The sequence below is a fragment of the Cibotium barometz genome, chromosome 60, assembly GCF_041138505.1.
Source record: "Cibotium barometz isolate CiBa-2024 chromosome 60, ASM4113850v1, whole genome shotgun sequence".
In the NCBI taxonomy this organism is placed as follows: domain Eukaryota; kingdom Viridiplantae; phylum Streptophyta; class Polypodiopsida; order Cyatheales; family Cibotiaceae; genus Cibotium; species Cibotium barometz.
In genome coordinates, this window is record NC_141105.1 from 37993387 (window position 1) to 38019153 (window position 25767).

The 25767-nt window shown below is 44.8% G+C and overlaps 1 protein-coding gene across 3 annotated transcripts; it reads left to right on the forward strand.

Moving 5' to 3' along the window:
- The first annotated feature begins 458 nt into the window (after window positions 1–458).
- Window positions 459–25163, forward strand: LOC147605323 (aspartic proteinase-like protein 1). Of its 3 annotated transcripts, none has more exons than XM_086793759.1 (10): window positions 459–1300; window positions 1491–1629; window positions 21519–21754; window positions 21883–22110; window positions 22224–22362; window positions 22455–22525; window positions 22637–22736; window positions 23097–23154; window positions 23327–23398; window positions 24637–25163. In XM_086793759.1, exons 1-10 carry the CDS (start codon window positions 1002–1004, stop codon window positions 24903–24905), a joined length of 1611 nt encoding a protein of 536 aa, XP_086649885.1. In that variant the 5' UTR covers window positions 459–1001; the 3' UTR covers window positions 24906–25163. The 3 variants fall into 3 exon arrangements, with proteins under 3 accessions (XP_086649885.1, XP_086649886.1, XP_086649888.1); XM_086793760.1 differs by having other exon boundaries at window positions 548–1370; XM_086793762.1 differs by lacking the exons at window positions 459–1300; window positions 1491–1629 and adding an exon at window positions 19119–21350.
- Window positions 25164–25767: the final 604 nt, after the last annotated feature.

The following is a 25767-nucleotide window of genomic DNA, read 5'->3' on the forward strand; positions in this document are numbered from 1 at the left end:
TGTGCGCGTGTGTGTGTGTGTGTGAGTGAGAGAGAGAGAGAGAGAGAGAGAGAGAGAGAGAGAGAGAGAGAGTTGTGTCACTTATGACTAACCTTGAGAAGTAACTCACTCTCTCCAAGTAACACACACACACACACACGAGTTTGGATGCAACTCGCTCAGCATGCCCCCCCCCCCCCCCCCCTCCAAATGAGTCCTACATGTTCTTTGGGTTCTTTTCTTCTCTCTCTCTCTCTCTCTCACACACACACACACATACATATTGTTGGTGGGCTCTTTTCTTCTTTCTCTCTCTCTCTCTCTCTCTCTCACACACACACACACACACACACACATTATTGGTACGCCAACATGGGTAACACACTACCTCCCTCGTGGACCTCACTCACTCAATCCTTCTCGCCTTCGTAGTGCAAGGTAGGTAAAACATAGGTGGTGCACATGCTATATTGCCTACGTCCCTGTCTCACTGTATCATGGCGCGCAGTGCTACACACAAGGAAACGGGATCGCTTCTTTGCCTGCTGTTGTACATGTAGGATAGGAAGATATCATCCACATTTTGACACTTGTTAAACTCGTTTCCTCCTCTTTTTTCTTGGGAGAAACACGTGACTGTCCCTATTATTTTGTTTGTCCTCCTTCTGATGCAGAATGCTGCTGCCTGCACACTGTCTGATCAGATGATGAAGTGGGCTTTTTCTGTGTTGAGAGGCTGAGCCTCTACCATAACTGCTTTCTTCTTTTGCAAAAGGCGTAGCTTCTTTCTTCTCCTGCAAAAGCCAAAGCTTTTCTCTTCTTTTGCAGAAGCCATAGCTTTCTTTTCACCCTCTCCACAACCTAATTAACTTTTCTTCACCTTCTGCAAGAACCATAGCTGCACGCTCCGCTGGTCTGCCTTCTGTAAGCTCTTTTGAACACAAGTAAATTTCTCTCCCCCGCATTTTTTTTGAACATAAGTAAATTTCGCCCAAGTCTTTTTTTTTGGGCATTTTCCCGCCATGTTTCCGAAAATGCCACTGCTGGTTCTGCTGGCGACGATCCTCCTAACTTTCCGACAGTCGGCCTGCCGCTCTGACATGCTGAGCCTGAGGATGCTGCACAAGTTTTCGGCGGAAACGCACGACTTTTGGAGCCGAAAGTACGCCGGAAGCGTTTCTGGAAAGCGGGTGGTTGCCGGAACCCCAGATTTCTACAGGTTGCTGCACCGGCAAGATCGCCGTCGGCTGGCCGCTACCGAACAGCCCTTGTCGTTTTCCTCCGGCAACGAAACCATGGATTATGGAGAGGAGTTCGGATGGTCAGTTTAGCATCATCTCTCTGTCCTGCCCCCACACACACCCACACAATCAGTGGAGAGATTAGCTGATGTACGAATAAAATCATGATGCCACTAGCTTTGTTAGCTCTAATCAGTGTATGCAATTGCCTATTTTACTATCGCTTTTTTGGGTTTTTTTTTTTTGGGGGGGGGGGGGGGGGGGGAACAGGCTGCATTATGCAGTAATTGACATCGGAACACCCAACACTTCATTCCTGGTGGCGCTGGATACAGGGAGCGACCTGCTCTGGGTACCTTGCGAGTGCAAGCAATGTGCATCCATCTCTGCTTCTAGCCAACAACTTCGTGTAAGTGCACGAGGTTACGAACATCTTGCACATGCCTTTTTAGCTCTTAAGTATGCTTGGTTGTTTATCATAATCTGTTTAACCATGCGATCTATTCTTCTCTCGGTGGTGATCAAAATTAAGTGAATTCTTTGCCCACCATATAATGATTATTAGCACTTTGTCATCCGTTTATGTACTCATCATTATACGCATTAATTGATAATGGTAGCTCTTTATGCGAGATCCATCACAAGTGTATTCTCTTGTAATCTCGATGTAGAAAGTATCCATGTGATCAAGCCTTACGTTGGAGCCTAGAGTCACAATACTCTCTTAATCTTGATGTAGAAAGTACTCACGTGATGAAGCCTTAAGTTGGACTAGAGTCTTGTGTTCTCTTCACAACACTCTAGACTTGTGTCCATACCGGCCCTTCCAAGTCCACCAAAACTGGTTCCATACACTCAGTACAAGCTTGTATCCACATGCACAAGCTTTGTCAATGTATATAATGTTGGAAATTGGGGGCCACTCCTCGGGAGGTGACGTGTTTACGCCATACATAAATAATAGAAGACTAGGGCTCTTAGAGAGATGTCACCCGGCTATTCCTGCATATGCTCGCCTACTAGTGATTACTCCGGGCATACCAACAAGACAAAGCTTTCTTGGTCGTACACGCATCCGGCCTTTGTTCAGCTCCACGAGAGGAATTGACAAGTCGACCAGCTCCATCAATAACATCCCAACATGCCCTCCTTGGCTCTGACTCTGGCTCTGATACCATATTGAAAATTGAGGGCCATTTCTTGGGAGGTCACCCATTCTAGTAGTGTTCACGTCACTGCGCACTTAACCTCCATCACTGTAATCCCTTCCAAGTCACGAAAATTAGTGGAGGAGGGATGATAATGGCCCTAGTCTTCTATTATTTACGTATGATCTCATTATCCCTGGCACTATGCATGTGGTATGTAGACGGCCAGGCCATGACCTTCCAACATATAAGACCACACCCCTCAGTCAGGCAAATAGACAAGACCTTGGACTATGTCCGAATCATCTCCTGAAGGAGCTCACAACTTGGAGATGCCCGTCACACACTTGAGCACACTAAATCCCTTTGTTCGTACTTGGGGCACCCTAGCCTCCTCGTCACACTACTCTAGAAGTCTTCTCCTCGGATGTCTTCTCCAAGGTTCTCAGACAATCCTTTGCGATATGCTCGGTGGAGTCACACTTAAAATATTGGCTGGCTAGTCGCTTGGTTTGGAACTCCTCCTAAGAGAGTTGTGTTCACCCTCCTCCAAAGATGTTCCGCCACTTCGTCCTTGGAATCGTCAAGCCGTTTCTGAGAAGCACGAGTCTCGGTAGATGTGCCAAATCCGGAACAGTAGGCACTCGGGTTGTCGAGTCTATTCGAAGCATTCAACTATTGGTTAAAGTCCTTTTATGTTGATGTATAGTTACCAACCTAGATCTCTGGAAACTATATCGAGACTTAAGGGTATAAAGATTGACGCGGCTAGATATTTCTTAACAGATATGCAGGAGATGCTAGTCAGTGCACGGGAATCTATCAGAAGTGCTTACTATAGAGCACGGTTTTATGTTGAATAAGAAGTGTTTGCCGTGGGAGTTTTTCGAGGGAATGCTTGTTTATCTACAAATACCCAGAGTTATGAGATGTGATGGATGGGAAAGGTTGGCAAGTTGTCCCTTGGGTACTGTGGACTTTATCAGATCTTGAAAAAGGATTGGTGAGGTGGCTGTTAAATTAAAATTGCCTCCTAATATAAAAGTTCACCTAGGTTTCCATGTGAGTAGACTCAAGGAGAAATTGGGAGCTGAGGATAACATAGTTACACCTCAGGAGCTGGTAGAGGTTGAGGGCTTGTGATTTGTTCCATATAAGCCAGAGCTCGGGCAGCGGAGGACTCGACTTGGGAGACAGTTGCTAGTTTAGAGCGGAGATTCCTTGATTTTGTTTCGTAGAGAGGAAAGGTCTTAGGAGGGGAACCTAACATTAATTCTTAGGATTATGTCCTAATTTGGTCAAGGTTGGGGAGCCCTAGGATTAGGGGAAGGTCACAAGCAGGTTACCTGTGGCTAGGGTTCATTATTAGTGATAATCCATGGTTATTGGCTATTTATAGCTGGATGGTTATTTATAGCGATAGTAGTCACTATATAAGTGACTTATGGGTCCTTGTGATTCATTCGGTCATATCACTTGGCTGATGGTCTCTCTTGGACCAGACTGCCGCTATGGACATGGCGATTCACAAGCAGTTTTAGCGAAGTTCGCTTGGCTCTGGTGGTATATGGGATGCCAAGGTTGACTGGCCTGGCTTGGCCTGTGGGGAGTGGCTTGGCCTATGGGGAGTGGAACCTTAGCCCTTGGCTTGGGGGGAGATACCTGATGGAATCTATGGTTGGGAGGTGAGTTTGCATGCACCCTTCTATATATTCTAACCTTGTGTTTTTAGCTTGTGTATTAGGTGGTTCTATGGGGGTTTTATAGCCTAGGTGTATGGCCTCCGGTGCACTCCTCCTGGAAAGTATGACTTAGCTGCTCCAACTCCATGGATCTTTGTTGTATCAAGAAAAAATTGAAGTCATGAAAAGCTCGGGTCCACATGAAGAGACAATTAAAAAAAGAAGGACGTTCCATGGGAGAAGATGAATCTAATAGATTACACTTAACAAAGGGATTCAATGTAAACATCTAACAAAAGTGAAATTATAGATTTTTATGGTGTGTGAACCTAACGCTTGTGTAGTTGCCTAGCGTTGCAAATCTAATAGTTGGTTGACCGACATTTGTGAATCGGGACAAATCTTTTATGTTGTGTGAACGTAATCCTTGTGTCGTTGCCTAGCGTTGCAAATGGGTGACCGACATTATTGAATGTTACGACATTCATATTAAATCTTGTCTCCACAAAGTCGAGACTCTTCCTAAAACTGCAGATTATGCAGAATGCACGAGCTCAAAGAATGGTACTGCATGGCTTTAATTCAATTTAATAGAGTTATTCTTCTGCAGTAACATGTCCATCATGAGGCTACAGCTGTATGATGTAACTGGTGTAGTTTGTATGCCAATGCCTATGCTTCAAACTGAACGCATGTCCATCACAGAGGCTAAAGATGCATTTGTAAGTACACCGGAGCCACACCCCGGTATTTGGGAGCTTGAAAACCAATTTTTTTAAAGCACTCTCTCTTTTACCAAAGCCAAAGCTCTGATACCAGTGTGATATGGGACTTCTGCGGAAGTATTCTTTCAATGTAGAAGAGAAGAGATTGCTTAAAGTGCTTGCTGAAATTTGCAGAAACAATAACGGAGAGATAGAGAGATAAAGATAGCACACAACACACCCGATTGGGTCCCAACCACCCTCTTAAGGGCCCCCACCCGTTTGCCAGGTGTATTTGCTTATGTATTGCAATATGTAAATGAAGTAAAAGATTGACTTATTACGTGTATTTTATTTTGTCAACGCTCTAAACAGTGCACAGAGACACCTTGGGGACTGTTTTGGGCTGAATAGAACCTCTGTTTTGGGGCTAATTCAGGGTACCCTTAGGGCTGTATTTTCTTTACCCTATTGCTGCAGCTTTCTGGCCTGTCTGTATGCTGCGTTTTCTTGCTGGTGTAGGCCGGATATGAGAAATGAATGGAATTTCGAGACTGTTCCTATCCCCACGAATCATGGCAAGCTCATGAAAACTATCAACAATAGTGAAGGTGTCATGCCTCCAATTAGTGTCAAATATTAATAGCGATTAATGTGGGAATAAACAAGTGCTAGGTGGTTGAGTATACTAGCAATGTATGTAGGCTTTAAATAAAGCGGTTCCAATGTGTGAACAACTGCTAGAATGTATAAGACTTCTGTGTGGGAATAGTCTTTTAGAAGGCATATGTGGTGGCATCATACTTGACATATGTGGTAGCATCATACTTAGCATATGTGGTGGCATCATATTTAGCATATGCTTTAGAACATGTAATGGGGTCTCTCTTTTAAAAAGGACGTATGTCTATAATGAATTTATGCTTTCCACTACTCTTGTACCCTTCAATCCCTTTGCCCTTGTGCTAAATATCTTGTTGATTATCATCTTTCCCTCTCTCTCTTCTCCCCACTAGCTGTGTGTTTGCACTCTAGGCATTTGTCAACATTTGGTATCAGAGTGTGCTGCCTTTGTCTAGCTGCAGCTAGACGGGCTCCACGCACACACAAAACAGCCACCTTAGGGCCCATCACCAGCCAGCGCCTCCATCTTAGATGACAATTATACCAAGGTTCATTTTGCCTCTTCATCTCTTTTCTCATCATGAGAACAAGGAGCTTTTCCTTATCATTGGAGAAGTACCTCATTAAAGTACCCTTGTCAGACATTTCAAACTTTTGTATAAGAAATATATCATGTGCAAGTGTATGAGGCACATGGACCGAGTAAATCTAAAAGAAAAATACATTCAGATGCACGAATATTTTCCTATTCCATAAGAGTCTACGAAAAAAAGGGTGCTCACATGTATCTTACCTATTAACTTCGACAAGTGCAAGCAATATTTCATCTTCTTGAGATTTTTCAAACTTCAAAAACTGATAATACACATGAACATGTTGAGATTGAGATGTCGAGTACACTACAATGTTTACTCAATGTATATAGAGGGATAATAATTAGAGTAGAGAGAGGGATCGAAGTTGAATGGATAGATTACCTTGCTTGATGCGTTCCATCCATGCCTTACATCTATGGTTTCCATTCCAAACAAGAAACCTTTTATTACTCAATATGCTCCACTCTGGATTATCTTGATTCTCCCCACTCTCCGGACCTTCTTATTGACCACCTTCACAACAGAGGAGCTGGCAGAGGCCTTGACGGTTCTTTCTTGGGCAAATGCCCAGGGGCGGACGGGCTTCCAATTTCCTTCTTCCGTTGCCACTGGAATCTCTTGGAAGGCGGTCTTCGAGCAGCCTTCAATGAGATTATGATTACAGGCGTCATACCAAAGAGGCTATGAGAGGGTTTGATTCATTTGATTCTAAGAAAGGTGATGACAGATTGGAGATCCGGCACTGGAGACCCATCACCCTCCTTGGGACCACCTACAAGATCTTGGCCAAGGCCATCAGCCAGAGACTTCAGCCTTTCCTCCTCGACTTGATTCATGACATTCAGACAGGTTTTTTTCAGGATCGAAGCATTTTGAACAACATCTTCACTTTTTGGGAGACGATAGCTTCGATCACCTAGACTTTGAGAAAGCTTATGATAGGGTTAACTGCAGAATGCACTGGATGGGGTTCCCAGAGGAGTGGATCTGTGGTGTTTCAAGACTTTACTTAGCTTCCCATAGTCAGGTCCTCATTCAGGGAGCCCAAGGCGACAGATTTTTCCTTTCTCGCTAGGTCCGACAAGGCTGTCCACTGGCACCTTACCTCTTCCAATTCGTCACCAAGGCCATGAGTAGTTTCCTCTCCTCTTAAGAGACTGGACTCCAAGGATTGCGTCTTTCCCTCCCTACTCTCAGCATACCTATCGAGAGATGTAGGGGATCTCCAGAGATTTGCTGAGGCAATTGAGACCTATTGTCGCGCATTAGGAGCGTAGATCAACTGGCACAAGTCATGTAGTTTCTGGGTAATCAAGGGTGCACTTTTTCGGCGAGCTTACTGAGGCGAGCCATCCAGAGGAGACACGAGCTTCTATAGGTGAAGGCGAGCTTTTGAAGCACATGCAAGCATTTGTCTTAACTTTTAGGCAAGCTTCTCCAGCACCTATGAGTGCAAGCTTCATTGGCTAGTATGGAATATTGAGTTACATAGTATTTGTCTTCTGCTCATATGTAGCATCAATGATACTTTTCTATCACAAAAAGTTACATGTATATATTGTATACAAGAAGCATCATGATTCATGCTTTACTCTCACCACTTACGCAAATCAGATTATTCTTTACAACCATATCATGTGACCATGCCATACCTTTGTTTATGATGATATCATGCTAATGTGTATCATCATATACGACCATATCATGCTAATGTACATCATCGTATATGACCAAACCATACCTTTCTTTATGACAACGCATTTAAGAAGTCCAACAAAAGTTACAATCTATAGTTCAAATAATAGTACTATAAAAAAGATTCATAAAAGCATAGTTTCAACACAAATGTAAAAAAGCTTCATACTTCTAACATAGAAGCAGAAAATAACCATAGTTTAAATGTGAAGTATGAAACAATGTGGTTTTCAAACATCTACTTTTCTCTTACAATCAACATGTAGAACAAGCATTAATACTATTATTTGTGAATAAAATCTCATCATACTTCATAAATGGGACAAGCACTAATGTACATCATCCTTCATGACCATACTATACTATTCTTTAAGACCATACATTTGAGAAGTATAACAAAAGATACAATCCATAGTTCCAACAGTAGTAACTCATAAAGACCATAGTTCATGCACAAAATAAAAAAATATCCATATCTCCAACATCAAGCATCCAAGTATACCTACTCATCTTTGCCTTCCTCTCTTGCATGAGAGGCAGGTCTAAGAAACTCTTTTAACATGAGCTCATCCTTCTCTAAAGAAATGCAATGTCAGCCCAACTCTTTGCATGCATTGGCCATGTTTCCTGTCCCTGCAAACACATCAATGATCGTGTCTCCTGGCCTTGTAAAGCAATGTATGAGAAACTTGCAAAGCATTGAGAGTTAAATAAAACATTCATAGACTTGCATCTCAATAAAGCACACACTTCACATAGGGACCTCATATAGATAACTTACCCACTCAAGCTTTTATTCCTCTCTGCACCTCCTCGAACAATGGCATTTTCGAAAGTTGACATTGGTTCCTCTCCAAGCTTTGACTCACTCATCCAATTGGTACCAGCAATGCAAAGTTTAGAATATTTCTTAAATGCTTCTGTCTTGTTGTAGATGAGTGGCTTACAATCATTACGAAAGAAAGAGGATAGCACCAGCCATTCAACTTGCAAGAATGGAAACACACGAAAGTTATGTGGGAACATAACTTAACCCATAAACATTTACAAATTCCATTGAAATAATGAAATACATCTTCTCTAAGATCGAGAGTCATAATAGAAACCATCTCCGTTGCAAGATCAATCATTTGACTCCAATATGTCTCCTTGGAGATGTACTTGCGGAATGACTTATTGTCGGCCTTCATGCCATGAGCTTCCCATGTGTCTGAATCTGAAGCAAGGAGCTTCAACACCTCTTTGGAGAGGAAGATCCCTCTCTCAATGTGCGGAGGATGATGGTGGTGGACCGATGTTGATCCGATCGCTAAGACGTTGTAGGAATGTACAAGAGTCGGATGGTACCAAGCTCAACCTGTTCCGTGGTAAAACGAAAATGGACACCCACATGCTTGGTACGGTTAGAAAAAATAGGATTGCCAGCAAGGGCAATCGCACTCTGTCTGTCGACAAAGATGATAGAAGCGGTGTCAATGGGGATGCACATCTCCAAAAGAAGCTGACGAAGATACATAGTCTCAGTGGCGGCGTCATAGAAGACCCGGTATTCGGCTTCAGCGGAAGAACCTGCAACGGTATCCTGCTTTTTGCTAGACCAAGAGAGAGGGGCAGATTTGAGAGAGTACAAACAACCACCATGAGAACGTCGGGAATCAAAATCACTAGTCCAGTCGGAGTCTATGTAACCACGTAGGTGATCCCACGACTGTAGTGAAGTCCATACAAATAGGTACTTGCTAGATAGCGAACAACCCTTGTTGCTGAACTCCAATATGGTCCCTTAGAAGCATTGAAATACTGACTTAAAATGGATGTGCAATAGGAGATATCAAGACGAGAATTCGTGAGTCAGATAAGTTTCCCAACCACTGGCTCGCTCTTCATGTGGAGGTGAGTCTAGACTCCACTTCCTTCAACAGTTTGACGGTGGGATCCAATGGAGTAGCCATAGGGACAACACCATCGGGAAAGTAGGAAGTAATGAGTTGGAGACAATACTTTTGTTGAGACACAAAAATACTATTAGGATGTTGGACCACCTCTATGCCAAGGACATATGAGAGAAGACCGAGATCAGTCATCTCAAAAGTTCGTCTGAGTTGTGCCATGATATCAACCATTTTGGCATGATGTGAACCAAAAATAATGAGGTCATTGACATACAGAACTAGGTAGCAAACCATCCCTTGATTAGTATGAATATAGATATTGGGGTCATAGTGAGATGGTTGAAAACCTTGGCTGCGAAAAAATTTGTCAATGCGATGATACCACGCCCGGGGGGCTTGCTGAAGCCCATAAAGAGCTTTATGCAAGCGAAAGACTTTGTTCTCAAACCCCGGGGAGCGGGAAACCCAGAGGTTGGTCAACGTAGACCTCCTCTTCGAGAATGCCATTTCAAAAGGCACTCTTAACATCAATCTCATCAACTGGCCATTTGTGGTGAGCAGCCAGATTGAGTAAAAGACGGATTGTTGTCATTCGAGCAGTGGGTGCAAAGGTCTCGTCGAAATCAATGCCTTCTTTTTGGCGAAAGCCTTGCACAACAAGCGGCTTTGTATTTGTCCAAGGTACCATCGGCTTTAAATTTGGTGCGGAAGATCCATTTGGTTCCAATGACCTTACGAGGGCAATCCTCCAGAAGGGACCACGTGCCATTACGGTCAATGCTTTCGAGTTCTAGTTCCATAGCCTGTTTCCAGGATGGAAGTTTGATAGCATCTTTCCACAAAGTTGGCTCATTATACGCCACATAGTCTGCGGAAAAAACAGAGGCGATTGAGCCACGAGGAGTGAGTCTGGTGGACCGACGAGGACCATCCAAAGGGATATCAAGGGGAAGCATGCCAGAATCATGCATAGTTTGTTGATACCAGCGAGGTAAAGGGTCCCTGGGTGGCTGTTGGGAGGAGGAAGCCTCCTCAAGAGGTGAAGTTGTAGGTGACTGATGGGGGTCATGTGGCACAGTCTGAGATTCTTGTTCAGTTGGTATGGGCAGTGGAAGGCGAAGTAAATCTCGCTCATCAAAGACAACGTCTTGACGAACAAAAACTTTGTTTGATTGTGGATCAAAAACTTTGCAAGCCTTTGATTCAAACGAGTAGCCCACAAAATGAGCAACTGACTTCTTGGCTCAAGCTTGCTCCTTGTGTCATTCAGAGTGTGAGTGTATACACGACACCGAAAGACACGGAAATGGGAAATGGTTGGCTTTTTGCCAAAAAATGCCTCAAATGGAGTCCTGTGGGGAACAGCGATCGTGGGGCAACGGTTAAGAAGGTATACCGCAGTGTTGATCGATTCTGACCAAAGGCATTCAGGCAGCTCAGCTACAAAAAGCATGGAGTGTGCCATATCCATCACAGTTTGGTTCTTGCGCTCGACCACTCCATTTTGTGAGGGAGAGTTGGTGGAGGTGAGTTGGTGTTGAATGCCCTGGTCTTGTAAGAACTTAGTAAATTGATGGAAGATAAATTCACCACCATTGTCACTATACAAGCAATCCCAATTGAGACGGCCATTTGATTAGTGACTAACCGAACCCATGTGGAAAAGTATTGGAAAGCGTCGGATTTATGCTTTAGGAAATATACCCACATGTACCTTGAATAATCATCATCAACAATCAGCATGTAGTAGAGTCTAGAGAGATCCATTCAAGGAAGGAGTTGGGGATTGGTCACTCAAGTCAAAATGAATCAACTTGAGGATTTCCGAAGCACGATGAGTAGCATGTTGTGGGAATGGGGAGCGATGCTGCTTACCCATTTGATAGGGCTGACAGACATTCTTTGTTAGTTTGAGGTTGGGTATGCCTTCAACTAACTGGTCTCGAGATAGCTTGTAGAGTGTGGCATAGGGTAGATGACCATAGCGAAAGTGTCATAGTTGTTCAATGTTGGATGGAGTTTGGGTCACATAGGCACAAACCTGATGAACTTTGAACCAACGAAGATGGCTCAATTAAAAAAGTAGACATCCGGTACAAACCATCCTTCTGAGCTTGACCTCTGGCAACAACAAGACCGATAGTCTCATCAATTACCTCGAGAACTCGTTTGTTGAAGTAAACTCCACGATCGAGTTGTGTTAGTTGGGATATAGAAAGTAAGTTGAGACCTAAATTAGGGACAAGATAGACACTGCCCAAGGTAGCCTGGTTGGAGCCAGTGTTGGTGTCAAATAAGACAGTGTCAATGGATTTTATGGGCATCATTGTGTTGTTGCCACATCGAACTTCTTCCTTAATGGGATGTTGAGAGTAAGATGAAATATAGGTTTGGGCACTCAGCATAGGTGGAACACCTAGTTGAGGCACAAATCCTTGAGAGGGCACATAATTAGGAAAAACACCAGTGCCAGAGATGGGTTGGTAAACCACGTGATACCCCGGAATGCTGGGTGGCACTGCAGTGCGAGAGGGCATAGTGCAGGACCCAAAGGAGGTGCAGGCGGTGATGACTGCACGCCAACACTAGTAGGAAAAGATATGGGTTGGGTGGGAGGGTTTTGTGCTTGAAGTTGAGCAGCATTCCATAACACATTAGGAGTAGGGATAGAAAGTGAACCAGAGGAGAAAACAGTGTTACCTCCTTGAACACCAGAAGTCTGAGAGTGAATTGTACTCCTAGACCCTCCTCTCTTTGGGTTCACAAAATGCCAGGGATCGAGAGTAGTTGATGGTACTGTTTGTTGACCTTGTGCTACAGAAGAAGATACCCAGGTAGAGTTAGGAACATACGTACTAAAAGGCACATACGACCTTGATGCGGTCACCGGCAGGATTGATGATGATGGATCTCTGAATGATCGAGGAGGTACGTGTCCTTCCTGAGAAAAAGTCCCATACTGAAGTCCAGTTTGTCGGCTAGAATGAGAAGCAGGGCTCTCCAGTTGAGGCTGAATACTTGGGTCCAATACTAGCTCATCGGCTGTGGGCATGTATCCTCCTCTGGAAGTAACGGCTGATGAGCTCGGAGAAGAAAAACGATATGCCAAGGGTGTAGAGGGTGAGTAGGTAAAAATAGGCTGGTCGTCTCCCAATGAAAGACCTCGAACAGGGCTCTCCAGTGAATGAAGAGTCCCATCTTCCGTGTGATCTATATCTGAATAAGGAGAATCAATATCTGGTATGAAAGGTTGATCCTCCGGAATCGTGGGTAGATGATCCATGCTGTGTGCTCTCAAGGTCTTCAATTCTTTTGCTCACGATAGCTCTGATACCATGTGAGGGCAAAAGAGACCAAAGGACCAAATATATGAGAGATCATAGCGAATCACACAGTATGCAATGATGATATGTATATAAATGATAAAGTCCAGTACATGAGCTCTATGTGAGACTCCGAACGAGCAGAGAAGGCTGCTGTCCCAAAAATGCAGATAACAGTCCCAAAGTAAGCCTGATGTAAGCGCCAATATATGCCTGATGTAAGGCTGAGATGTAAGCACAGATGTAAGTACTGATGTCCTGTTGACTGCTGAAGTAAAACGCAGAAGTATGCTGAAGTGAAACGCAAATGTATGCAGCCTGTACCAGCAGCAGCAACCGGAGAGGAAAAACGCTGATGATCACCCCTGATGTAGGCGACCAGTTCAGCAGCAGCAGAGAGTAGGTTCCACCTGTCGTAGTAGGCGGCGGCCTGTACCAACAGCAGTAGCCGGAGAAGAAAAACGCAGATGATCTGTCCTGATGTAGGCGACCAATCCAGCAGCAACAGGGAGTAAAAACGCTGAGGTTCAGTCCTGCAGTAGGCGACCAGTAGGGAAGTACTCGTGATAGATGTGTTCATAAGGATGCGCCTCATATTTATATGGAAAGGGAGGGTGCTGGTCGGCTAGCAGATAAAAAGTGAAGTTTAAATGACTAAATAGCCCTTTTTGGGCTGGGTAAAATACCTCTTTGGGTATATTTTCACACATAAACCCATAACCCATCAAAAGAAAATTGTATGGTACTAAGGTACAACTCGTCTTAGCACCAACTGTGGATAGATGGCATCCTCATAGCTACCCATGTCGAAGAGGACAATGAATTCTTGTCCCTTCATTGTGCCATAGGCACAGATTAGACCTTTTCTTCTTGCCCGGAGTCTCGCCCTTGTGCATATCTTCAAACACCATTGGAGGCACTGGATTCAAAGTGCGCACAAGCTGCACGGCATTAGAAATTGAGGTTGGAGGTGTTGGTGTAGCTTCGGGGGTGGCCCTTGTAGAGGATGGTTGCTCGGTGGCCTACTCAGCCTGCCACTTGGTACTGTGTGTCACGTGCATCCCGCACTTGGATGCCACGTAGACATTTATGTACAGAAGGTGCAGGACCTGGCATGGTGAACTGATCCCATGTGAGCCCAGTCCGGGACGAGTCAGCCAGGGATCCATCTCAGATGTCCGAGGTCAGATGTGCATTGTCCTGCACAGGAGTCTAAGGTCAGGTGTGCACTGTCCTGCACATGAAACAGTGCCAGTCCGCGCTGTGAGTCTCCCTCTAGAATGATGTCAGTGATTCTGTATATCGGGTATGGTACCGGATGCCAGATCACTGAGTAGTTAGTGTTTAGGACAAGGGGCCAGTCCATAGGGCTACCCCGGATCTTAGTGTGGGCATGGGAATGGTGTGGAACCACCCCCATGAGGGCCAGGAAGGCCCAGGCTGAACCCACCAGCCATGGAGGGGCTGTAGGACAGCTCTAGCCTCTAGGGCAAGAATAAGACAAATTCCAGGAGTTTACAGCCTTTACATGGCTGTAGGGCAAGTATGGGGCAGCCCAGCCCTTGGGATGTGTGCAAAGGCCTTGCCCAGCCATTGGAATTCAGGCGCATCACCTTCTCAGCCTGTAGGGAAAAACGCAGCATTTTTTGGGATTTAATTCAGCATTTATTACTGGATTTTCACAAGTCATGGAACTTTTAGGCTGGCCGCCTGGATGTATACTGGCCGACTGCTCATATTGAGTAGTATAAATATCCTAGCCCATGTTCCCATTCAATCATCTCATTATTCACCAAGAGCTCAAGCAAATCAAGGGCTAGACAAGCCAAGGGAGTTGCTAAGCAAAGGGGTGGAGTACTAAAGGTCAAGGGCAGGGATTTCCCAACCAAGAAAGGTCAAGAATTTTGTATTTTCTTTTCAGATTCACATCATTCTAATAAAGCAAATACACCATCCGTGGTGGGGGCCCTACAGAGGGTAATTGGGACCCAATATTGTGTCCTCTCTCTCTCTCTCTCTCTCTCTCTCTCTCTCTCTCTCTCTCTCTATTTTCTGCACATCTCCTTTCAGTTTGTGCATTAATTTCCGTCGCGAAAAGAGTGCTGAATTTTGAGTATTGAAGTTATCGATTCTTCTCCAAAGCTTCCGCATGTTACAGTGGTATCAGAGCATACTTCAAGTACAAAGATTTAGCAAAGAAACCAGAATTTTTTCTCGCTCGTGTGGTTGGTTTTTAGACGCCGGTGGACTACCCCTTTCGGAATGACTCCTGTCCCTCGAAGGACGGTTGGTTTTTAGCCTCCGGAAGCCTCCGGATGTCTCCCACACAGATAGTGGATGGTCAGATTGCATTCCGAAAGGAAGTGCATTTTCCTGCTATGGCGAGCTACGACGACGAGAGAGACCAAGAACCATGGGACCAGAGTGCACCAGGCAGCCCAGTTAGGGCACTAGGCTTGAGTGTCACAGACATGTTCCAGTAGATGATGCGAGCAATCGTAGAACAGACAGCCAAGTTGGATGAGCAGAAGGCGCAGATCTTGGCTCTGGAGGAGCGTACCCGCTCTCCAGCGTTGCGTTTTCCATCTCCTCCTCCCTCTCCTTCTGTATCCTAGATACCAGATCCTCGACTCAGGAATCCTCTCACAGGGTCACAACAGCCGCAGCCAAGCTCTTTGCTTGAGTTACAGATGCGTGCATTGGAGATCCGACAATGAGAAGATGAAGCCATGCGACGCGTGGAACACGAGCGTTACCTCAAAGCATTGGATGCCAGATTGACACCGGTGGCGTCCTCGAATCATTTTCTCGAGAAAATGAACTTCAATAAGTATAATGGTAAACTCGATCCCACAACTCTCTATTCATGGTTACATCAATTTGAAGCTTACTTTGCTGCAGTTAGGAAAACAGATACTGACAGAGTGATCTTAGCCAGTTGGTACTTGGAAGGTGAGGCCATTTCTTGGTGGACTTAGTGGGCTCATGCCCACACCAAAGCAGGTATGGCAGCTTATGTGTGGGACAAGTTTGTCCATGATCTTAAGCAGCAGTTTCTACCGCCCCACTACCTTGAGCGACTCGAAGATGAGTTCAGGGGAGCGCGTTAGAACGCGCAACCAGTCCTTCAGTTTGCCAATAGAATTTCGACTTTATGTCTGCAATTAGACTTATCTGATACGAACAAGAAAGGGCAGTTTTTGTATGGCCTTGACACGTAAATCCAATGGGAGGTGCGTATGTTTAGGCCAACCACTTTTGAAGACGCACTCTCGCTTGCGCAGAGTGCAAAAATGAAACACAATCGTGGCAAGCCCAAGACTTCCCAGTTGACTTTTCCAAGGGCTACCTCCTCGGGAGGCAAAAGTCAGAACCAGACGAGGTCTTCCCCAAGTCAGAGCCCGGGAGCCTTTGGTTCCAAGAACTCGAACAGTGCGTCTAAGCTTACTCCAGACCAGAAAGCGAAGGTAGGCAAGACAGGTGGCAAGTTGAGTGCTGAGGAGCTTTCTCAGTACAAGGAGGAGGGTAGATGTTTCTTTTGTCATACAAAAGGACATACTTCTCGGGATTGTCCGAAGAAGCCTCCAAAGCCCGCCGCCGCCGCCGCCTCCATAGCTTCCGTGGTGAGCTCAGCTCCCACACAGACCCCAGCGGCTACCCCTAGTTCTTCAAACCCCGGTGCTTTAGTTGGAGCAATTATTAGCCGCGAGCTCGAAGATAAGCAGAAGGGCGCCCATGACCAGGAGTATGAGCGCAACGAATTGCTCAAGTCCTTTGGCTACATAGGTGGCCAAAGAGTCGTCTTGTTTGACAGCGGCAGCACGGAGGATGTGGTCACGGAACAAGCCGCTAGGCGTGCCCGTTTCGAGCTGACTTCGGTGGACAAACATGTTGAGGATTTTAGCACAGGCATGACAACGAGAGTCAAGTATGAAGCTCTAGGTGCTAAGTTAGTGATTCAGGGCATAGAGTTTGTGCGTGACTTTATGGTTGCCCCTCTTGTAGGAGCAGGCATAATTTTGGGTAGTATTCAGTGGTTTCACAAGTTTCTTCCTGATGTCAAGTGGAACAAGCACACGTTCCAGATCAATCGGAATGTGTAAAACGCCCCGGTGACCATTAAGTGTGAGCCAGGAATTCCGAACTTTCCGCTCATAAGCCACTTGCAGGCTAAGCGAGCAGTCCGGCAAGGCGCACAGTGTGCGATGATTTACATCCAGACAGCCTAGACAGTGGCCAGTGCTTTCGAGAAGTAATCGGTTCACCACGAAAAGTTCCAAAAGATTTTTCTTTGGGACAGCCTCGCTCCCCAGCTCCCCCCGTCCAAAACGGAGGACCACAAGATTGACCTCCTCCCAGGCTCGGAACCCCCGAGCAAGTTTCCGTATCGCCTTTCCAAGGCAATGGAATCGGAGTTGGACCGCTAACTCCAAGAATTGTTGCAATCTGGCTTCATCCGCCCCAGCGTGTCGCCATTTGCAGCACCGATCTTATTTGTCAAGAAGAAAGATGGGTCTTCCCGTTTGTGTGTCGATTATCGTGCACTCAACAAGCTAACTATCAAGAGTAGATTCCCGATGCCTTGAATTGACTATATTCTCGAGAGACTGAATGGAGCAAAGGTGTTCTCGAAACTTGATTTAAAGAGTGGGTACCACCAGGTGCGGATTGTGGAGGGGGACATCCCCAAGACAACCTTCCGTACAGAACGGGCCCACTATGAATTTGTGGTCATGCCATTTGGCTTGACGAACGCCCCAGCTACATTTAACCGCATGATGATGCGTGTTTTCCGGGATTTGATTGGAAAGTGTGTGTTCATATTTCTGGACGACATATTCATATTTTCAGCTACGGTTGAGCAGCATGACGTTGATGTGGAGAAAGTCCTTACGTTGCTGGAAAGCAACGAGCTTTACGTCAATGAGAAGAAGTCGGAATTTTATCTATTCCAGGTGCATTACTTGGGATATATATTCGACTTGATCCGGCTAAAGTGGCCGAGATTGTCAACTGGGAAGTACCTCAGACAGCCTATGACATCAAATCATTTGTGGGTATATGCCATGTATATTCCACCCACATCGACAAGTTTTCTGACCTCTTGTCGGCAAATCTCACCGATCTGCTAAAGGGAGTGAAAACAAGAAGGCAAAAGATTCGAATGACTCCCCGAGCGTTGGAGGCATTCCAGAACCTCAAGGTGAAGAAGCACCTTGTTTAGCACTTGCCTCGTGGGATGACCCATTTCAGGTGATCACCGATGCGAGTAATATCGCAATTGGAGGTGTATTGCAACAGAATGGTCATCCAGTAGCTTACATGTCTCGTAAGTTACTGTCCGTCGAGAAGAACTATTCAGTCTATGATCGTGAACTCCTAGCGGTTATACAAGCCTTGAAACATTGGAAACATTTTCTGTATGGATGTGATTCGAGGTTCGCATTGACCATTAGGCATTACGCTGGATTCAGACAATGCCAAGTGCACAATGGAGTGATCGACAACACCGCTGGAGTCAGATATTCCAGCAGTTCGGTGGTATGATTGAGTACCTTCCAAGAAAGGCTAATCCAGTGGCCGATGCTTTGAGCAGGAAGGGACAAGTGTCTACAATTCAGACCACTAGACTTGATCTTGTTGGTACAGGACTAGAGGACATGAAGCACACGTACGCGGATTCCGAGGAATTCGGTACACAGTGGGAACAGGCATTGGATGCCATAGGACCATGCCATTTTTTGATACGCGATGGTTGGCTTTTCTACAAAGGCCGACTATGTGTCATCAAGTCATTCAGGGCAGCTCTTCTCCATGATGCCCATGACGCCATTACAGGTGGTCACAGGGGCATGAATTCGACTCTGGAGAAATTAGAACGGCAATACTATTGGCCAAAGATGAGGCGTGATGTGTTTACATATGTACAACGCTGTGACATTTGTCAGAAGGTGAAAGCTCCTCGTGGAAAGAAGATAGGGTTGTTACAGTCCTTGCCAATTCCTGAGGGTCCTTTTCAAGACATTTCCATGGACTGTGTCACGGATCTGCCTCCCAGTCCGAGTAAGCGTAATACGCAGTGCTTAACTATTGTTCATAGGTTTAGCAAATTTGTTCTGTTGATTCCTTGCAGGGCCAATGTGACCGCCGAGGATGTTGCCCAGTTGTTCATTCGGCATTGGTACCCGATTGGCAGGATTCCTAGGACCATAGTGTCAGATCGAGATGCCAAGTTTACTAGTCATTTTTGGAGGGCATTGTTTGATAATTTTGGTACTAAGTTGAATTTTTCCAGTGCATTCCACCCACAGACGGACGGCCAGACAGAGATATACAACCAGTTGGCCTTTGATGTGCTGAAGTGTTATGTTCACGATCAGCAAGGTAAGTGGGAATCATATTTGCCTTTAGTTTACGCTGTTTTGAATGATTCTTTTTCTTCAGCTATTGGTAGGACTCCATATGAGGCAGCGTTTGAAAGAGCTTTCCAGTCGTCGTTATCCAGGACTTCGTCTTCAGTACCGGAGAGGCGAACAGGGTGACGGTGTCTTACTAGGAGATTTTAGAGTCAGTAAAAGACAGATTGGCTAAAGCACAAGAGGCCTACACTCGACAGGCAAATAAAGACCGAAGGGATATAAAGTTTTCGGAAGGGGATTGGGTGTATCTTCGGATTATGAAGCAAAGATTGAAACAGGTGGGCAAACGATGCCCAAAGTTGTCTTTCAAGAGCTTCGGACATTTTCCTATCAGGAAAAAGATTAACGAAGTGTCTATGCAATTAAAGCTATCTCCGAGTCGGACTATGCACGATGTATTTCATATCAGTTGGTTAAAGCCATATGCAGGTCCAACCCCTTCAGAGGTCAAAGACGAAGCGGAACCAAACATTGTTGATGAAGCCGAAGTTATGGGAATTTTGCACATTGGTGGTCTTCTTTAACCTTGGCTTCCTCAGCCTTCCGTTCGTGAGCAAGTTCCCGGCATCTTTGTTGCTCCATGAAGAGAAGCATGCATTCAAATTTTGTAGGACCCTGCTCTTCAGGCGTTTTTGTCTCCTTTGCTTGTTGAAGTTGTAGCTTTAGCAATCTATTTTTCTCCATCCGCTCTTGGATGAAATCTTTGTTGCTTGTTATTTTTTCTTTGGTGGTGTCTTCTGGGACACTTTGCTCCAGGTGTGTTCTTTGAAGCTTTCTTCTTCTTCTCCGTGACATGGTGGACGGCTGGGTGGTTTTTCCCAACCTCAGCTTTACCATCCATGGATGCTCTCACTTTAGATAGCCAAGCCAAGGTGGGTCACAATCAAAAGCTCTGATACCAATGTAGTGTGCAACCGGTATGATTGTGCCACACACAGCAAGGCCCTTTTACTCCTTTATGTTGGAGTGAGTTTAAGCAATCCACTTTAATTATTGAACAAGGAGATACTGAGCTATAGAGAGAGAAGATGGAGAGTCGACACCTGATTCCCTCCCGCAACGGTTGACTATGGAATGCCAAACCCAAGGACGAGGTAGACCAAACATTGGCGGAACCATCATACGGACTGAGGGGCTGCATATACACCCCTACTGCTAGTGGTTTTCCTACATGCTGTCGGCCTGTTTATTCGTGCACACAACATGCTGAAAATGCTAGTTATGGCAAGCGCTTTCACATGTGTGGCTGTGAGTCCTTATCTGCTGGCTGACTGGCCTCTGGGCGCGGACCAGACTGGGTCTAAGGTCCATGGCTGGCCCTTTGTGGCTCTTGAAGGCTCTTATGGGAGCCCACTTAAGGCTGGCCAAAGGCTAGCTTAAGCCTATGATACCTAATTCTTGTTAGAGACTCCTAAACTAGGATGACCTACATGACGCTGTTCTCCAAGTGGGTTAAGTGACACATACCGACACCTAAAGCTTGTTAGAGACTCCTAAACTAGGACGACCTACATGAGGCTGTTCTCTAAGTGGGTTACGTGACACTTACCGATGCATAAGGTTTCTGATGTGACCTAAGCAGCTCGTGCATGACATGTCCTTGCACTAGGGCTCACAGTGGGGTCATGGCATACGACAAATATCTATTGATGTTCAAATGTAGCATTGATGATGAGCGAGTGTGTCACATAGCACTTCAGTGCATGGGTGTATGTGACACCAAGGCTTAATCTCGATTCTCGATGAGGCTTCAGAAGGGACGATTCTAGTTGTGCGAGAAGGGCAGTTGGTTGAGCAGATCCTGCCTGTTGGTTTCAAGACGCTCAAAACCTGATTTATCTTGGGGCCAGAGGTGTGAAATCCCTTTCCACTGGTACCACCAGCTCAGGGGCAAATTGCTCATGTATCACAGATGCTGAAGCAGATTATGAGGATATTTGTTTATTACAGGGTGCACTGCCTTTACTTCTGTCTCAAATTAAGCATGAGGGGATGTGAGATGCTTCAACTTCTCTATGGATGCATGCAAAAGGCCTTGGCAAGAAAGGTGAGAGTAACTTGCCTTGTTCTGAGCCCTGAAAAGGAACCTATGTAGTGACAATGCGTGTAATCTCATGTCTATTGGTAACTAGCTCGATGCTTTGCTCTTTAAAGACTATCTGGCTTACAAAGGCGTTTGAGCTGGTGAAGGTTACATGGAAGTGTTGCTATGCAGGAGATGCCATTGAATGTCTACAACCCTGCTGCTTCAAAGACAAGCAAACCGGTAACCTGTGACAGCAGTTTGTGTGATTCTTTAAGCACGTGTGAAAGGAAGGGTGACGACTGCCTATACAATGTGCGATATGTTTCCGATGACACATCAACATCCGGTATGTTGGTAGAGGATGTCATTCACCTCACATCAGGAAGACATCATGGCAGCTCCATAGAAACCCCAGTTGTTCTCGGGTATGTCTTCATATAACTTTATAAGTGGAATTGTGAGGTCATACGAGGAGTTGTAGAGAGTTTGATAAGAGGTTCCTGCTGGACTTCTAAAATGTGGTCTTGCTGCTGAAGATTTTCATCTTTTACAGGTGTGGACAGGTCCAATCAGGAGATTTTCTCATTGGCGGGGCGCCTGATGGTCTGCTAGGGCTGGGATTTGGGGAGATTGCACTGCCAAACTCTTTGGCAAAAGCAGGCTTAGTAAGGAACTCTTTCTCAATGTGCTTTCAAGCCGATGCCTCTGGAAGGCTCTTCTTTGGAGACAAGGGGTTAGCTACCCAGCAAACAACACCATTCCTGCCATTAAATGGAACACAGTAAGAAATTAACCAATGCCCTCACTTAAGCTTTGCACTCTCATACGATGTCTCAGTGCACGATTTAAGTAAGCTTTGGCATACCCTCTGTGTACCTAACATCTCTTTGCCAGTGTCCGGTATGCGGTGGGACTGGACCAAATTTCGGTTGGGTCGAAGACCTTCAACCAGAAGGGGGTTACCATTATTATTGACAGCGGGACATCCTTCACATACTTGCCAAGTGAAATATACTCAGCTGTAACCACCGAAGTAAGAGAGCCCTTGCTTTGGTTCTGCTTTCCCTGCACTTGTTTCACATAGCATCTCAGGCTTGCTAACAAATGCGCCTATATCTGGCCCAGTTTGATGTGCAGGTTCAACAAAAAAGAGCTGTTTTTGAAGATGTTGATTGGCAGTTCTGCTATATGACGAGGTTAGCATGGGTTGCTTTTCATTAGTACGATTGCCTCGCAATACCCTGGTTTAATAGTAGGTGTCACACCATATGTTTTCTTGTCATTAATGCGTGTTCTTTTTGTGGCAGGAGTAATGATGATGTACCAAGTCCTGCTATCTCCATGGTTTTTCAGGGAGGTGGCAACTTCTCTGTATTCAGCCCTCTAATTGGAATTTATAGTGGGAATGTAGGTACCTTCGGTGATGTTTGCAGATAGAATTAGAGAACTAACCTGGACTTTCCACCAATGAACATTTGCACATACATACAGACGTGCATACATGTAGACATACATACATACTATGTACCTATGTCTGTTCGTTCATGTGTATACATACATACATGCATGCATGCATTACATACATACATTACATACACACCTACATACATATATCACATACATTCATTACACACATACATTCATTACGTGTACACACATTACATACGCATCTATGTATGTATTGATAAAGCATTGCCGTGCTTTTGCATTACATGATCAGAATGTGTCCAAATTTGTTGTTCTGACTTTTGAGTATTTGCATGCCAGGGTACACTGGATGGTTTCTGCCTGGCAATTCTTGAAAGTGGCATTGCAATTCTTGGACGTATGCATTTTTTTCCATTTTATTGTTTACATACTCATCCCATGTTCTCAAGTGAATGAAGCACTACAGATAGACTTATACAGGTCTTAGATTTACTTTAGGTGGGTTTTGAACATTCATTGAGACTGTGTAGGATGCTAATGTGCTGATTTGTTTAACATGCTTCGTGCAGAGAGTTTCATGACAGGCTACCAGTTGGTATTTGACCGGGAAGATATGAAGCTGGGATGGTCTCCCTCAGATTGTGAGTGTGTGTTTCTTGCAAGTTGTAAACCAGGAAAATGACTAACCAATAGCTAAAGATCAGACAATTTTGATGACAATTTTGATTAAGTAACACAAAGTGAGCCCATTCCATGGGTTGCTAGACTATACCTGCCTATGGAAAAAGTACCACATAGTCTCAAGTTATTCCAAAATTTCTCGAGGGGCTTAGAATAGATTACACTGGATGTTATTTTCAAGATGGGAAGCCAAAGTTCAAGCAAGCAAGATTATCATCTACCGTGTACAGCAGAACTGCCTTTAAGCTCAGAAAGTGCAGGCCAACAATGTGCCCCTGGCTAGTGTGAAGGGGTGTCAATCAGTCACTGCCACTTGAGAAATGTTGATGCTGGTTTGGTCTCCAGGTCGGAAGTTTGTTGTAATGCTCTGCAAGTGCTGCTTCCGACCCTGAAAACCTGCCAATGGACCATCAGGCTGGCTCAAAAATGTTTCACCTTGCATGCATAGGCATCTTAGGGTGGTTTGCCTATACCTTCCTCACGGGGGTAGACAAATGAACTTTTCTCAGGCTACGATCCTTGCTTGAGTGTCAATGAATCCAGCTCGAACATACCATGGGAGTTGCAAACAAGGCTAGGAACCAAGACAAAAAAAGCACAACCCAGAGGTGACGAGAAAGCAAAATTTGATTGACAACCAGTCCATCAAACAAGTGCACAAAAAGATGTCCACTACATGGGTAATAGAAATGTGGTATGGATTTGTACCAAGCCCTCGGTTGTCAACTTTCTGTGCGAAGTTTTCTCGGTGCATCTTTGACACTGATGAAATGGAAGCAACCTTGACAGAAAGCTGACACGGGTAATTAAAATGTGGTATGGATTTGTACCAAGCCCTCGGTTGTCAGCTTTCTGTGCGACGTTTTCTTCGGTATATCTTTGAAACTGATGAAATGGAAGCAACCTTGACAGTGGAGTTACATGATGAGGCTCTAAATGTAGAATTGGAGGACGAATGATCATCTTAGAATGCAGTCATAAATACATTAACATACCATCTTATACTCTGGTGATATGAGCATGGATCTTTGGAGTACTAGGAGCCAAGAGTGTATGCAGGAAATGTTCAAGCATGGTCAATACCTCTCATTGGTGAACCGTGAACAATTTAATCAGTAGCTTATAATCTGATAAGAGCCATTTAAGTGTCTTGTTGGAAGCATACATTCAACTCCGCTTCTTTTGTTTTGATGTGCAGGCTACAAGCTGGACGAAGGCATGGGCATCGATGGAGCATCTCCATCTGCGTCATTGTCGCCTTTAAAAGCTACTCCATCTGCAGATGCTCCCTCAGAGAATGCACCAGCTCCATTCCATGGAGTACCTCGTAGTACAGGTGCTGGGGTATCATCAACAGGGAACTCTAATGCAGCATGTCGTTACAAATCTCATTTTCTTTGCACAATTTTGTCAGTACTTCAAGTACTGTTATGCACAAACTATGCGTCACAGAAAAACGAACTATAATCAAGTTCAGGCTAAGGCTCTTTTCCCATCTGGTGTATTAATGCTGTTGGGGTGGGTATCTGGGCTGCTCAATCATGACCCCCTTTACTGAGCGGATTTTAGCACACATGAGCTAGCTGGTACCTGTGCAGTTAGGTGATGGTGCAAATAGCATTTGATATAAATCATGTACAGTTATACCACTGTATTGTACATATAGTACACAATTTAGAGCTATGTCACTGAATTTGATTGAGTAAAGCCAATTGGGTTGGACAAGGTTCATACATTTTTGTAGGACATTAAGGTCTTCTCCCCTCGAACATTGAATTTCTTGTTAGGTGATAGCATTTCAAAACATCATCGTGGTAAAAAACCATGAGCTTAGCACGGTAATCGGGTCATGGTAGAGAGGCTATTGATGCGGTGATAGGTTTGTGGTGTTCCTTGGATATGATGGCCAGCCAGCTGAAAGCATCCCAATGCTAGGCAGGTCCAAAAGCTGTGGGGGATTGCAGATGTTATAACATGATCACAAAATATTGCCTTGGAGTACATTGTTTGGGCATGTATTTATACCTTTCCATACCCCCCCCCTCCCCCAAAAAAAAAAAAAGAAAAGAAAAGAAAAGAAAAGAAAAAAACTAGAGTTCTTGGGTAGTTTCTGGTGTGCATTTAAAGCATATGGTGGTTTTTGGTGTAAACAAGGGAAACCAACTACAACTACATGGGATTGATGTGAACTCACGTTGCATTGTAGACCACTAACTTTGTGGAATATAACTTTGGGGAGGTGGGTCTCTTCTTTTTTTTCTTTTTTTTTCAAAAGAAAGAGACTTGTATTAAGTATGAAAAAGGCATACAACAATCACTGCTATAAGCC

Excerpts from the sequence above, each read along its gene's own strand:
- LOC147605323 (XM_086793759.1), top strand. The coding sequence starts at position 1,002 with ATGTTTCCGAAAATGCCACTGCTGGTTCTGCTGGCGACGATCCTCCTA. Across the intron at positions 1,301-1,490 it reads TATGGAGAGGAGTTCGGATG|GCTGCATTATGCAGTAATTG; the intron begins GTCAGTTTAGCA and ends GGGGGGGAACAG. Across the intron at positions 23,399-24,636 it reads GGGATGGTCTCCCTCAGATT|GCTACAAGCTGGACGAAGGC; the intron begins GTGAGTGTGTGT and ends TTTGATGTGCAG.